The sequence below is a fragment of the Rhizophagus irregularis genome, chromosome 12 (genome assembly GCF_026210795.1).
Source record: "Rhizophagus irregularis chromosome 12, complete sequence".
NCBI classification, from domain to species: domain Eukaryota; kingdom Fungi; phylum Glomeromycota; class Glomeromycetes; order Glomerales; family Glomeraceae; genus Rhizophagus; species Rhizophagus irregularis.
The window spans coordinates 2253430-2268944 of NC_089440.1; the positions used below are offsets into that span (position 1 = coordinate 2253430).

The following is a 15515-nucleotide window of genomic DNA, read 5'->3' on the forward strand; positions in this document are numbered from 1 at the left end:
TATCCACCAATTTTTAATCGAATAAATTGAAATTTTTAATGAAAAAACTTTGACATTTGCTTTATTTTATTAAAGTATCAAAAATAACTCTTAAAAAAGTCAAACTTTCACCAATAAACTTTAAATTTCTTCAAATCGTAATTTGTGTAACTATCGACACAAAACCGAAAATTTTTTTCACTTAATAATTTGAAAATAAATGCTTTAAATATGTTTAGAACTAATATTTTAAGATAAAATTACCATTTTTAAATTTCTAAAGATTGATTTATAAAAGTTTCATATAGGCATTAAAAATGGGAAAATGGATTATTGTTAGTTAACCTTAAAATAGGAAATATTTTTACATTTATTATATCATTTTTTTTTAATATTCTATTAATATATGTCCAAAGTATATATGTGTGAATTTTGAGACTTCTTGCTAGTACTTTTATTAGAAAAAAAATGATAAATAATTTTTACTTAAAATTTCGCTAATTGATGATATTTAAAAGCAATTTGCAAAATTTTGAGTTTTGAAATACTTAAATTTATATTTTTACAAAATAGATTTAATCTCTAAGTTTTTTTTAAAAAAAAAATTTAATTGGTTTGGCTAAAAATTGACTGACTTTACTTTTTTGGAAGTAGAGATTTGATTTTGCCGATCACTAGGTCTGATTCATTCGTGGATCAGCAATTAAGTCATATATTTTATTATATTCATATTTTTTACAAATCGGACATATTATAAAAGAAAAAGAGATATAAAAGTGCATAGTATTATTAAAAATGTGATAGTTGACAGAAATAATAATTAAAAAAAGTTTTATAAACGTCAAAGAAAAGTTAAAGAGCTAGAAATTGTTTATACCATAGAAGTAAAATAGTAGTAAAATATTATGAAATCTCTGTTTCCTACATATAAAACTTTATAAATTGCAAAGAAAAAAAACTTTTTATTAAAAAATTTTTTTTTTTTTAAGATTTTAAATATACATTGCAGGTGTTAAATTACACAATTGTATAACAATATGGTAGCATTTTATTTGATATAAAAACATGATCAACATGGCTTATATATAAATATTACGTTACATTTTATTATATAAATTCTATTGATCACATGTAGATTGGCAATTAAATATGACTTATATATAAATTAGAATTCTATTAAAATTAAATTATATAAAACAGAATAAAATTGTTAGTTATTTTTTAATTAGATTAAATATAAAATTGTTTTTTAAAAATTTACTTTTATTAAAAATAGTAATTTTATTAATAAAATATATTTCATATAATATATAAAACTTTTCCATAAAATTATTTTATTTAACTAGCAAATATACTTAGTAAATTAAATAGAAAGAAAATTGAGTTAATAAACAATAATTTATATAAAATAGTTTATTAGGAAAAATAATTAAAGATAATCTGTATAAATTAAAACATTAAGTAAATGTACTTAGTTTATCTAATTTTATTTTATTAATCTTTAGGACTAACTTTTAATTTAACAAATAAAAGTATGATAAATACTGGATTAAAAATCTTCTTAATATTATAAACAAATTTAATATTTAGATATATATTTACCTGGAATATTTCCAGTAAAAGTAATAATAGAAAAGAATAAGGTAAATCTATTTTTTAATTTTAGATGGATATTGTTTAAAAAGGAAATTCTATGCAAAATTTCCTTTTTGGATGATTTATGCTCAAATTTTATTTTTTATTTTTTATTTTTTGTATTTTAAAAGGTTATACTATACATGCCACCCAAATTATTTTGGACTGCCATAATTATAAGTAAAATCCCAAATTCAATTATAGCATCCCAAATTATTTTGGCACTTTACATAGTAAATTATATATAAACCGAATGAATTATGGCATCCCAAATTATAATTATAGCATCCCAAAATAATTTGGGCAGCATGTATAGGTTATACAAATTTCAAAAAAAAAAATTTTGTATTTTACAAAAATCCAAGTCACATATAGAACTACAAAGAGTTAAAGACTTTAGGTTCTAAGACTAACTTAATATCTTTAGTATAAATTAAAGAGAAAGCTGAACTACTGAAGTAGTATTTATATATATAAAGTTATATTTATATAGAAATAATTGTACCTAATGTTATTTACTCATTTATCTTGAATATTGCTTGATTTAAAAAATACTTTACATTTCTAATCAAAAGGATTAAAAATAAAGGTACTTTTTGTCTAATTATAATTGTATAATAATAAAACTTTATTAATTTGCAAAATGTGAACTGGAATAAAAAAATAAGAAACAAAATTTAGAGTCGATCATTTCTTATTTGCGTGACAGCACTGCATTATCACATGTTAGGGCGTTAGACAGTTAGACATGCACACAAGGAATATCAAAAACTACACTTTATAATGGGCGACTTACCTCCTCGATATGATGGTACTCTTCAGCCAGAAGTATGGGTCCAAGACTTGCGATTCTTTTGTGCTCTTCGGGGTATCCACGATCAAGCTACTGTTCTGAATATTGCCATTCTAAGAGTAGATCCAATTATCCCAATCCCAAACGATATCGATATAACCTCATTTAATTCACTTATTAATGTTCTCAAAGACCATGCCACTCATTCTGTATTCCGCGCAGATTCTCTTGAAAAACTTAAAAATTTGAAATATGAGCGTAATAGAGTCATGTCCGAATTTATCGCGAAATTTATTTCCCTTTGTAATAGCGCCGACATTACTGATCTCAGAGAGAAAAAGGATTACTTACTTCGAAATATGCCAGATGATATTGTTCGGAATGTACTTGGGAGTAGAATTGAAAACTTGAACTCATTTGGTGAGGTGATCGATACTTTCAAAGACGTGATACTTGAACATAAGCGCCTGATTCGCTTCGGCTCCAAAATTGCACTCAAACATGTCGTTACTGGACGTTTTTTGTCCAGTAAAGGTATCAATTATGAAACTGGGTCAAAGCAGCAAATGGTTAGTACACAATGGAACATTTTGTTTATGCTATATTGAATTCATTACCGGTAATTCCTTTTTAATATTGTATTTAATCCAGGTATTTTGCAGTGGTTGGCAACCAGATAAACAATACGATTTTTGGATCGTAATTCCACCTAATAAACAATACCGTCAGTCAGGTAGCCTGGTACCGTTTAATTCTATTATCGGATTAAAGCATCAACAGACCGGTAGAAATCTGCATTCTCATGGTGGACAAGAGTCACCGAAAACTAGACAACAAGAAGGTAAATAACCAATGAAAAATTTAGATTTTTGTGATTGATCAAATAATGATGAGGAATAACGATAAATTAATATTATAGTTACCTGCTACGGAGGAGCATTAGAATGGAATGGTCATGATGGTCCCCCAAATGAGGAGGACAACTGGATACTACAACGTTATAGTAAAACCTCCATTTATGACAATTCGGGATATTGGGCAGTTGGTGACACGATTAGTCTGCGACACGATCATGCACATGCGAAAAAATCACTCATGAGCCACGATTTCATACTGAATAATGGATATCAAGAAGTCACTTGTCACGCTGACGGTCATGAAGAAAACCATAAGGTAAAATAAATTTAATAACAACTATCTGATTTAATTGCAATGATCTGACTGTTTTGAATTCATAGTGGGTTGTGGAAATTCTTGAATAAAGATCATGAGCATAATTAGTATCATTTCTACCTTATCACATGTTAGTTTTATAAATAGAAATTCTTTTTTTTTTTACTAAATTAACAAACCTAAATATGAAGAACATCTTACAAAGGTCATTAAAAATTTAAAGGAATTAGTTGAAAATGTTAGTATGTTATTTTTTGGCTCAAAACATTCTATGTTTTATCTACGAAAAAAATTATAGGCTTACATATTATAGTATATTAATAGTAAATAACAATGCCTTTTCATACAATCTTTCACTCAAATGAAAGGCATTCCGTAAAAACAATGCATCATTATTAGATGCACTTCATTTTTCGCTGCTCAAAAGTAGTGATGCCGACTTAACTGTGATGGGCTTTAACAGAACTATAATTAAAGCAAAAACTAACATTGTTAAAATAATTTTAACTTGTTAAATCACTAATAAATTGAGACTTTTCATCTTTTCATTTAAAAATTTCTGCATTTTGTTATTATTTATATTGAAAACAATTTGGAATGTTATTGTTATCGAAAGCGTAAGTTAATTTTAACTTTAAACATAACAATTAGCTAAAACTAAAATCTAAAATATTAAAACAATTCTAACATATGGTTTCAGTTAATTCGGCATCACTACTCAATTGATATTTGTAATCATTGCAGCGTATAGTGAAGTTCAATTGCGAACTTAAATTATATTACAATACATTATGTACTATGAATTGTAATTACATATGAAATTGCATTTGTATTCAACTTCTGCTAGTATAAGTAATGGTTTTTAAGCAGAAAATATATAAATATTGATCAGTATTTTGTATATAATTTTTGTTCAGTCACGAAAATTCTTAAATATTTTGTTACGCAATATAATTAGAAGTAAATTAATAAGGTTGTTCCAATTGACGAAGTTGAAGGAGGGTGCGGGAACTTTCTCCGTACCTTTCAACACTAGGATAGAACAAGATTAATTAGTCATAAGAATACTGAAAATTGCTTTCATTCAATTAATTATCTAGTGAACAAAATAATATATACGTGATCAAAATCAACGTATGAACCATCTTTTATGTATTTAAAACCGCAGTTTTTTAAAGGTTCGAGTGTCTTTTTTTTAAAAAAAAGAAAAAATCCTTTGTCAAAAGAACGCGTAATATGTGCATTTCATTCATTCTTGTTTTTAAAAAAAAACTGTTAAAAAAAAGCAAGAAAATTAAGAAAACAAAAAAGAAAGCTTCAACTATAATATAATAATAGAATAATTACAGTATCAGTCTTGGATGGGTTATTATCTATTATGAATTCGACTAACCAGCATCTTCGACTTAAATAAGTCGCCTCCAAATTTATCATTTTAAAGATAATGTAAAAAAATTAATTATGAAATTATTGAACAATTCGTTAAATATTAGAAAAACGAAATCATCAACAATTATAATAGCCAACTTCAGGTAAGTTCATTTATATAACATTCTATCTATATGTATATTTTCGTAATAGGTAAAAAAAGTCCATCACAATGCAAAATCATATGAAAGAAGTCTGATTACTGCGAGCACGATTTCGATCACATCCAATTTCTGTTCTGACGATTTATCATTTGATTCAACTGTTACACCAAAGGACTTTGCGAGTTTGCGCCCAGTAAAAATATTATCATCAAAAACTAATAAAACTAATTTATTTTGGAGAAAAAATATAAAATGAACAAATTAATTTATCAATCCCATGAACTAGTTCTTATAGTTCATTTTGAAAAGTTATATCAGAAGTCAGAACGGATGTGATTTTAATACTTTATCACGCGATAAAATATTAAAAATATCATAAGAAGGGTTTTACTTGATTATTTTATTAGAACAAGATGTGGTTAATGATTTATGTTTAGTAAATAATTGTTATGGAAAGTTTGACTTTGTGAAAAAATCCATCATATTTAGTCACAAATTCTCGTATTGTAAACTGATTTTAATTGCCAAATAATTTATTTATCTACTTTGCGTCAATTATCAATAACAAAACTCTTTTAAAATGATATATTTACTTCTTGTATTAATGCTATTTAAAATAACTGTCTCGCTGCACCTTTGGTCCTTTGCATATTGATTAATATCGAAAACAAAATTCACTAAAAAAATATACCGGTTAATATATTTTTTTTAAAAAAAAATTATTATTCTTTTTTACCCAAATGAATCTTGTAGAGATGACAGCCAATTATATCATCAATTGTATATTATGGATTCTAATATACTGTATATATGTTTTTACTCAAGATCATATTACGTGTACACGACTCATCAGTAACAGTAAACGATCTCTAAATTGCTTATATTTAATATCAGTTCGTTTTTATTTAACAAAAATTGACTAATGTTTATTTTTCTTTTTTTAATATATCCAGATGTCATTTGGAGGTTCTTTTTTTTTACTTTTTAACAAATGTTATACTAACATTTATTTTTTTAGGTTCCAGGTTTCCATTTAAAATAACTTCGAAAATGATCCGACTGTTTTGAATTCGTAGTGGATTATGGAAATTCTTGAAGATTATTGGCACAATTAACATAATACCTACTTGTAAGCAAATAGATCGTTATTAACAGTCTAAATATGAAGGATAACTTACAAAATAGAAAGGTCACCGATGAAAATTAATTGAATATCATGTTAATAAAATAAAATGTTATTTTATAACAAGAATAACTTGTTGTCTGTTATTTTGAATTTTGGCTCAAAACAAGTATAGTTTTTGACGTAATATAAAGATTATAATATAACCGTTTTTTATCATAATAAATAATAATGCCCATTCAAGCAATCTTTATTGCATTTGTATTCAACATGTGCTAGTATAAGTAATTGTTTTAAGCAAAAAAATATGTAAATTTTAATCTATTGGAGAAAATAGACAATTATATTAAAATTAGCTTGTAGATTTCTGTTATAAATTTTAGGACTCGTTTAACGTAATTCCGAAATGGTATAGTCCCGAAAGAACATACTACATGATAAGTTAACATGCTTCTGGAGTATTGAAAATATGCCTTTAGGGTTTGCAATAAAAATATTTAAATCAATAAATTCAGGATTTATTGAAATTGGCCGGGATCGTGAAATTATTATAAAATTCGGATTTTTTGTTTTCAGGATTATAAAATTTCATGATTTAGGATGTAGGGGTAATGTAATGTCAAACAACCCTATCTAGGTGTTAAAATAGTGCTGCTTTTTTTTTTAAATAAACTAGAATAATGTAAGAAAATTTCTTATAAGATCGGAGTGAGATTAACCGATCGGTTAAATTTTATCCGGTTAAAATTTATCCAGAAAATGATTCATTATTAATAACCAGGAGTTCGCGGAGTTGATAGTGCGTTGATAAATAAAAACCGACTCAAATTGTTAAATTCTTTCGATTACAACTATATCATTTTATAATTTTATCAATTTTACGTTTTACTTTACAATTTTATTGTTTTAAAATGGCTTTTTTTAATAAAATCTGCAAGAATAAAATAGGTATACAAAAGCCTTCAACTAACGAGAAAGAAAAACCTACAAAATCATCTAAATTATCCCTAAAGAAGAAAATATTACAAAGACAATATCATGAGAAGGATTTTTATTGGATAAAGAACAAAATCTTGTGGTTAATAGATGATGATTTTATGCTTAGTAAACACTTATTGTTATGGAGGATTGTATTGAGATAACTGTTGTATATTAGTTATTATTTTATATTGTATATTTTATTGTAAATAAAATTCTCGTGTAAATAAAATTCTTTTATCAGTTCAGTAATTCAGATGTAATTTGATTTTTTGTCCCTGTTTCGTGTGAATTTTTTTTTTTAATTGCCAAAATAATTTATTTCAATTATATCAATGTTTTACTATATGTATTAATTAATAAATTAAAGGTAAAATGTTAATGAACGATATTCAATTGCTATAATGCTAATAATATTTATTAGTATATTTCAGATAATTTAGACCATCCATTTCATCTATTTTATCTTCCGCATCTTGTGATATTCTCTATAAACAAAATAAATAATAAATTGAAAATTTTATGATTTATAAAATAATAAATTAAATTTGGTAGTCTGTACCTCCATATTGATCAATATCGAAAACTTAATACTTATCAAATGCTACTCCTAATAAAAGAGAAAATATGTTTATATATAATAAAAAATTTTTTTACCCAAATAAATCCCATTCTTTGTGTAAAAACATGTATTATTAAAACAATCAATTGCATCATCAGTTATGTATAAGCTCGAACTGCAGCAGCAATATACCAACTATGGTGCCCTTGCACCTTTTCTTTTTTTTTTATTATTTTTATATTTAATTAAAAATATTTTCAACCTCTAAATAGGATAAATTACCAAATTTAAATAATCATCTTCTATTGTTAATTCATCAGCACAATCGTTTTTATTTAATTTAGTTGGAAGCAAAATAGATTTTTTTTTCGATTATATAAGTCATAAGAAGTATTTACAAGATAAGGTGGAAGAATTAATTTTGAGTATTTCGCAAAAACTTTGATAAATCGGAGTTGGCTCCGTACTTGTTGTTGTATTGTTTGCAAATAAACGATCGGAATATAAAAATATGCCAATTAAACAAATATTTGTCAGATGATTTTAGTTGTACACAAAATAACATGTGATTTGTGATGCAAACTACGGAAATACTCTGAATATCAGCCAAAATTCCTATTCCACATAAGAACTTTGCACTACAATATGAAGGCTACTGATTATGTTATCGCGCATATGAAAAGAACAAAATAAAGAATAAATCGACACACTACGCGCAAAATTTTTTTAATTAAAAATTGTGAGAAAACCAATTTCTATGCATTGTTTTTGAGAATAAATTTGTAATTTAATTACAAATATTTAAGTATTTTATAAAAAAAATCAAAAAAGTAATTCATTAATGATATAATAAATATCAATGTAATATTACATAGAGTAATATTCCTTATTTAGCTTAGATATTTATTTCAAGCCATGTTACCATTTTAGGAATTTTAGATAAAGATAAATTTTATCGCATCTTGTTTACTTTTTTAAATCTTGTGTTATAAAATCAAATATATAAACCTTGGAACTTCTTCCCAAGTTCAAACTTCATAGTCGATATCGGGGCTATCCTTTTGTAAACGTACAAAAGTAATTCTATAAAAAAAACATGCGAACGTGAATTAAAAACGCGCATAATGATAGAATAGTTTTGTAAATAATTAGGTACTTCCCCGATTTTGGTTTTCTTTTTCTTTTTTTCCTTGTTAAATGCATCAAAATTGTTTCTCATAATAATCATAAAATTTTCATTTTTTTCTTTAGTTAATCAAGCGCCATTCAATCAACTAATTAATATATTATTGCCAGTTCAAAATTAAATGAGTTCATTACATTTAACACGTCGCGTTTTTTAAATCATGATTTTAATGTTTTTTTTTAGTTTATAAAGTTATCGTCGCAAATATCACGTATTACTACATTTATTTCGTTAAAATTATTGTTATTTATCGGTTAATACTCTCGGCCAGGTGCTGATTTGTTATTCTCGTCTATTGTTATACTTTTTTTTATCGATTTAATACAAATATTTTATCAGCTGTGGGGTGCAGATGAATAAATTTTTTTTTTGTTACAATCGGTATTCGATTTTATTTTTTTTTTCTAATATTTTACCGAAGCTATGATAAAACGCGAGACAACCATGATAAAAGAAGTAAGGGAAATATAGATAGTTTAAATTTCGTGATTATCAAGTAAATGCTGGAATCGGGTGTTATTATGTAATTTAGAAAGGATTTAGAACATTTAGTTAAGTTTCATATAAAAACTCGAAAAAAAAGGTAACATATATATATATATTTTTTGGTTCATATATAATTATACAAAATAAGCTCACTTTAATTAAGGCAATAAAACAATAAAACAGTAAACAATTTCAAAATTTTTTCTTTATTATTTCAATATATATTACATAATTACTTAATATTATAAAATAATGATGTAATATAAATGATCAAGATTTACATTACATAATGATAACTATCTTGATGAATTATTTAAAAGAAAAATACAAATACATAAAATATATTAAATATATTAAATATATAAAATACGGAAAATATAAATATTTAACCGATATGATAACGAACTGATAACTAAACATTATGATTAGATCTAAATCAACTAAATTGGGGGAGATTTGCAATAGTGTTACTTATATATCATAACATCATAACAGAGATACTAAAATAAAATCAAAAGATCAAAGATGTTCATTATTTTGATACATTTAATTATTAAAATATGCAATATGTAAGCGGTCGCTAATTTGTAGATATGAGACTTCATTTTTTGACAAGTAAGTATTCATCAAAAATCATGCACAACTTGTATAAGTTCCATTTTAAGAGTAATCAATCTAATGTGTCACTTTTCGAGTTTTTTTAATTAAAAATTGTGTGAAACCATTTTTTATTCATCGTTTTTGAGAACAATTTTTAATTACTAAATTACAAATATTTTAAGTATTTTAAAAAAAAATCAAAAAGTAATTCATTATTCATATAATAACAAATATTAATGTAATATTACATAGGATATTTCTTATTTAGCTTAGATATTTTTTTCAAGCCATGTTACCATCTTAGGAATTTTAGATAAAGATAAATTTTATGCATCTTGAAATCTTGTGTTATATAATCAAATATATAAACCTTGGGACTTCTTTCAAAGTTCAAACTTCATAGCAACTTGGCTATAAATACAATAATTATCATTTAAAGTACAAAATCAAGGCGTCTTGCTTCTCTCTTTTTTTAAAAGAAAAAAAATTCACCAAAAAAATAATTGTTGAAAATCGACTAAATCATGAACCCAACTGATTATTCTCAACCTATTCATCCAATATTCTTTTTCTATCAACCAGAAAACGATTTTTATCATTACAAGGTTAATTGTAAAGAAATTAAATATAAAGACATTCCGTATTTTTTAAACAAGTCATTAAATAATTTAAATAATAGAGATCATGTAACTAAATCACACGAAAATGAGCATATTTTCTTTTATTACCAACAATATGATAACCGATTTTATCAGGTTATATGCGAACTGGTTTCTCCTACTGCAATTACCAATTACTTGAATGAGAATATTTATGGGATTAAACTTCAACAGAATATGGATCAAGAAAAGTTATCATTTATTATTGAACAAAAGCAAAATCTTGAATTTCACTTAACTCAATATTTAAGCAATTACTTATTAAATTAAACGATTAAGGTTCTTAATTCATTAGTCTTTTGGTTTTCATGTATTATTAAGAAATATGTAAGAAACACGTAAATAAATAAGATATTATATGGTAATTGTGTTACATTAATGTTCGAATTGAGCTCTAAAAAATTGATTAAGTGAAAGACATAAAATTTATAACCGCAACTTATGTGCACATTTTTAAATTTTTTTTTTTTTGTGACAAATGCGCATTTTAATGATTATTACATATCGATCCACAATCAAGTGTATTTAGTAAGTAACACGACAAATCTTTCCAAATAGAATCTAATTTGCGTTTTCTTTCATCTTTCGCCAAATTTAGTTGACGTTTACATCTTATCAATGTCCGTCGCTGTGAATATTTGATCTACATGTCTTATTAGTCAATTATATGATGTCACTTTCTTTTCATGCAGGCTCGTGATATCCAACGCTGCATGTAAATGCAGCTGCGATCACTACATTTCAATTGTACCAATTATTGTTCTCTTAGACGTGAGAATTTTTTAAAAGTCATATGATAGTTATTAAACGGAAACGAGATTAAGATATTCTTTTTTCACTTTTTTATTAAAGAAAAATTCTGTAATATTAATGTATTTCGTAAAGAGAAGTTAGAAGAAATTAATTGTTTAACGAGTAACAAAAGCAATTATGATATTACTTGCTTTATTTATGTCACTTCACGTACATGTTGAAGATTACCGGTCATTAAAAGATACTGTACAAATAGGAATCGTCTTTTTAAAATGGATTAAATTATAGTTCTTGTAAACTTGGGGTAAATATTTGTGTGAATATGAAAGTAAGGAGTATCAAGAATACGAAATAAAGTATAATCAGCTATTATATTAAGAAGAATGCCATAAGAAATCTTTGATTCATAATATTATAAGAACAATATTAATAAGAACAATATTAAATTAGAAAATGAAAAAGATTTAATGTATTATTAAAAAAACAAAAAAAAAAGTTTGGTAGATAAATACCATGAAATATTGTTTTGAAATTATATTCTAATTAATAAAAATAAAATGTTTATTCTTTTAAAAAAAACGTGATTTTTTGAGAAATTTTAAAATTTGTAGACAAATGTTACACAAACAATGAATATCAAATAAAGTCAAGTGACCATGCCTGCTTTTTTTTTCGTTAAATTCGAATTTTCGTCCTGAAACACTTTTCTTGAAATTAGTCAATTTGCAAACAAATTGCACGATTTTATCATAAAATACCAAAATTAGAATAAAATAATTTAATTGGACATTTTTAATTAATAAAATTAATCATTGAAGACAAATTTGGAAAGTCCATTATCACATTGAAAATTTAATTTTCTCTCGTGAAGAAACTTATTAATGAAAAAGTACATTTAAAGAACACAAGTAATTAAGAATGAATAAAGAAAAAGGAAAAGATTTTAAGAAAGGATTAAATTTAGTAAAGGATAAAAGTTTAATTCGAAAGTATATATGTATAAAATGCAGATAGATTTCTTTGTTCTTTATAAGAAATTTTTTTTTTTTTTTGTTTGATCTCTCTTATTTGTATTTCTTGATAAAAATAATCAAATAAATGTAATTAAATGCAGAAAATCAATTTGCATAAACGATTTTCCATATGAAAATTCAATTTTTTTTCCCTGAACAAAAAAACAAATAATGTAAATCATGTGACACAATTCTTTGTTATTATTTTTGGATTTCTTTGTTAGTGCATTCGAGTCTAACCGAATTGTTTTCTTATAAGGAAAATACGGTTTATCCAATCCAAAAATGTAAATTTAAAAATAAAAATTAAAAATGATTTATTATAAAAGGAAAAGAAATTTCCGTTTAAAATTACTTATTTATAGAAAGTAGAATTGAAATTAATAGAATTAATTCAATATAGATCATTTTATTTCCCTAATTTACTTTCAACTTAAAGTGAATTATTAAATAAATCTCTCCTTTTTTTACTTTGAATTATCAAAAAATATGTCTGAAACAACTAATTTATCAAATGTAAAGGTTGAAATTTCTAATGTTGTATCAAACAAAATGTCGTCAAATTATTCGGATTCTTCAAATGTAAAATCAGAAAACAATCAAAATTCTTCATTATCCCCGCCACCAAATTATAATTCATCATTATCAAATCCTTACGAATTACCACTTTCAACTTCAAATCCTCCCGAAAATCAAAGTCGTACTTTACTTCCAGAAATTTCTATCAATGATATTGAAAGTGGTCATCCACAAATACCTTGGCTTTCTATGAAAAAGTTTTATGTATTTGGTTTTTGTTTTTTTCCTTTATGGTATATTGGAATTTTTTATCTTTTTAGTAATAAAAAAGATGTGAAATTTTGGGCAAGATTATGTACATTAAATGCTTTGTTAATTTCTGTCATCATATCTTATATTATTTTTCTTGGAATTAATTCAAAATAAATAAAATATTATAAGATGATATTTAATTTATGTAGTATAATCAGAGATTATATAATTGTAAAATAATACATTTATATAAATAAGTAATTAATAAGTAGATTTATATAATTTATATATAATTTATGCTAGTTCTTACAATAATTTTCAATAATTTTTCTCCCTAAGATAGTAATAATATAATTTCCAAATTTTACGCTCGAAACTCTATGATAGAAATGAGAAATTCCGGAAATTTTCTTCTTTTCTTCAATAGGGAAACGATACATCTAAAAAAACAATTAATTAATAAAGATATATGATTTCTTTTTCTAAAAAACAATAAAGTTTTGATATGTGAAAATGTATAAATAATCTCCATATTTCATATTTTAGTAATAACGTTACGATACAACATACATATACATGTCTTCATAGCGAAAAATTTAAAATTTATGCGAATTCGAAAAAATGCACAAATTCAATATTGGGAAATGGAACGTCAAAATGACCAATTTTATTATAAATTTTTAAAGCGCAAATGTTTATAAAGTCATTTGAAAAGTAATAAATGAAGAAACAACATTAACTTGAACAATTGTCATCCATCACTGCTGACCATTTCACACGAAATATCGCTCACAATTTACAAAATTACTTTTTACTAATTTTTATTAAATTCATTAACTATAAGAGATTTTTTTGTAACAGTTATCTCGATATTATCCCTCCATAACAACATATGTTTTCTAAACATAAAATCATTATCTATACACCATAACATTTTGTTGATTATCCAGTAATCAAGCAAAACCCTTTTCATAGTATTGTTTTTATGATATTTTTTTGTATGATATAATATAGTAAAATCGTGTGGCATCTTATATCCTAACTTTTCTGATAAGTCCATTTTAAGTAAATTATAAGAGCTAGTTCGTGGAATTGATAAATTAATCTGTTGTTTCTTATATTCTTCACCCCAAAAGATATTAACCTTAATATTGATATTTTTGACCTTGCGAAAAGTTTTTTCATCCGGTGTAACAATCGAATTAGATGTTGGTCGTAAGTTATAAGATATTGAATGTGATCTTGATCTTGCTTTAATGTTTCTTTGTGAAGGAATTGGGATTGTTGTTAGATCATCTTTTGAATATATTTTTGGCACAGCCAATGGTTTTTGTGACTTATTTTTATCCTTATTAATTTGACTTATTTTACATTTTGTACGCTTATTTTTTTTTTGATATTTTTTTGAGAATTTTTTATTCGTCTTTGTAGCAGCGTATATTTTTCTCTCTCTTTTTCTTAAAAATTTCGTAAAGTAGGGCCATCTTTTTGAGTGTTATTAAATATATCAAATATAAGCAAATATATTAAATATATCAAATATTTAAAATTTGTACCAAAAAAAAAATAAAATAAAATAAAATAAAAAAAAAAAAGAAAAAAAGAGTTAGAGTGGTTTTCGATGTTATCTTGTCGGTTTTATACAATTTTCAATTAATTACCTAAAATTGCTTGTTCTAAGCTCATCAAACGAAATATGGATTTTTTCAGTTCCAAGCTTATCATATTTCTTTTTTCTAAACAGAAGATTACTAAATAAAGTAGTATAAACTTGTTTCATTTTCAGAAAATGAATTGTATAAAAAAGACAAAGATTAGTGCGCACGTGATAAATGATCTACGACAAATGCACAAAGACTTACAAAGATAATTTTCCAAACAATGCAGAATATGTATTATAAAATGCATGAATTGCGTGAATTGTAAAATTTGGTTTCAAATCTATATTTAACAACGTGCGATGATATATTATGACGAAAGCAATGTTTTCCTGTTCATATGTTTTTGATCACAATAATAATAACAACAATAAATTTATCATCAAACCCCTTGAATTTCATTACATGTGTTGTATAAATATGGTATACGGTATTAGATAAATATACATATTCGTCCGTTTTTATCTCAAAGTCCCTGAAAATACTAAAAAAATAACGCAGGGTTTAGTTTACAGAATATCTCTCAGTATTTTCAGGCTGCTAATCATACGGCGTAAATTTACTAATTATAATTATTTTTTTAAAAAAAGAAATAATTTTTTGCTTAAAGTTAT

At 24.7% G+C, this 15515-nt stretch overlaps 4 protein-coding genes across 4 annotated transcripts; 3 read left to right on the top strand and 1 right to left on the bottom strand.

Annotated features, from left to right (window-relative positions):
• The first annotated feature begins 2389 nt into the window (after positions 1-2389).
• OCT59_004040 (uncharacterized protein) lies at positions 2390-4131 on the top strand. The gene is made up of 4 exons (XM_066148018.1): positions 2390-2976; positions 3059-3248; positions 3327-3580; positions 3646-4131. The coding sequence occupies exons 1-4, from the start codon at positions 2398-2400 to the stop codon at positions 3667-3669; spliced, it is 1047 nt and encodes a 348-aa protein (XP_065996657.1). The 5' UTR covers positions 2390-2397; the 3' UTR covers positions 3670-4131.
• Positions 4132-10571: 6440 nt separating this feature from the next.
• Positions 10572-10976, top strand: OCT59_004041 (uncharacterized protein; the record flags this gene model as incomplete). The annotated part of the gene is made up of 1 exon (XM_025328382.1): positions 10572-10976. The coding sequence occupies one exon, from the start codon at positions 10572-10574 to the stop codon at positions 10974-10976; it is 405 nt and encodes a 134-aa protein (XP_025166919.1).
• A 1853-nt stretch (positions 10977-12829) lies between these two features.
• OCT59_004042 (uncharacterized protein) lies at positions 12830-13734 on the top strand. The gene has a single exon (XM_025322171.2). The coding sequence runs from the start codon at positions 12962-12964 to the stop codon at positions 13415-13417; it is 456 nt and encodes a 151-aa protein (XP_025166918.1). The 5' UTR covers positions 12830-12961; the 3' UTR covers positions 13418-13734.
• A 323-nt stretch (positions 13735-14057) lies between these two features.
• OCT59_004043 (uncharacterized protein) lies at positions 14058-15023 on the bottom strand (the record flags this gene model as incomplete). Its single annotated transcript, XM_025322170.2, has 2 exons — positions 14058-14727; positions 14905-15023. The coding sequence occupies 2 exons, from the start codon at positions 15021-15023 to the stop codon at positions 14058-14060; spliced, it is 789 nt and encodes a 262-aa protein (XP_025166917.2).
• Positions 15024-15515: the final 492 nt, after the last annotated feature.

Excerpts from the sequence above, each read along its gene's own strand:
- OCT59_004040 (XM_066148018.1), top strand. The coding sequence starts at position 2,398 with ATGGGCGACTTACCTCCTCGATATGATGGTACTCTTCAGCCAGAAGTA. Across the intron at positions 2,977-3,058 it reads CTGGGTCAAAGCAGCAAATG|GTATTTTGCAGTGGTTGGCA; the intron begins GTTAGTACACAA and ends TATTTAATCCAG. Across the intron at positions 3,581-3,645 it reads GTCATGAAGAAAACCATAAG|TGGGTTGTGGAAATTCTTGA; the intron begins GTAAAATAAATT and ends TTGAATTCATAG.
- OCT59_004042 (XM_025322171.2), top strand. The coding sequence starts at position 12,962 with ATGTCTGAAACAACTAATTTATCAAATGTAAAGGTTGAAATTTCTAAT.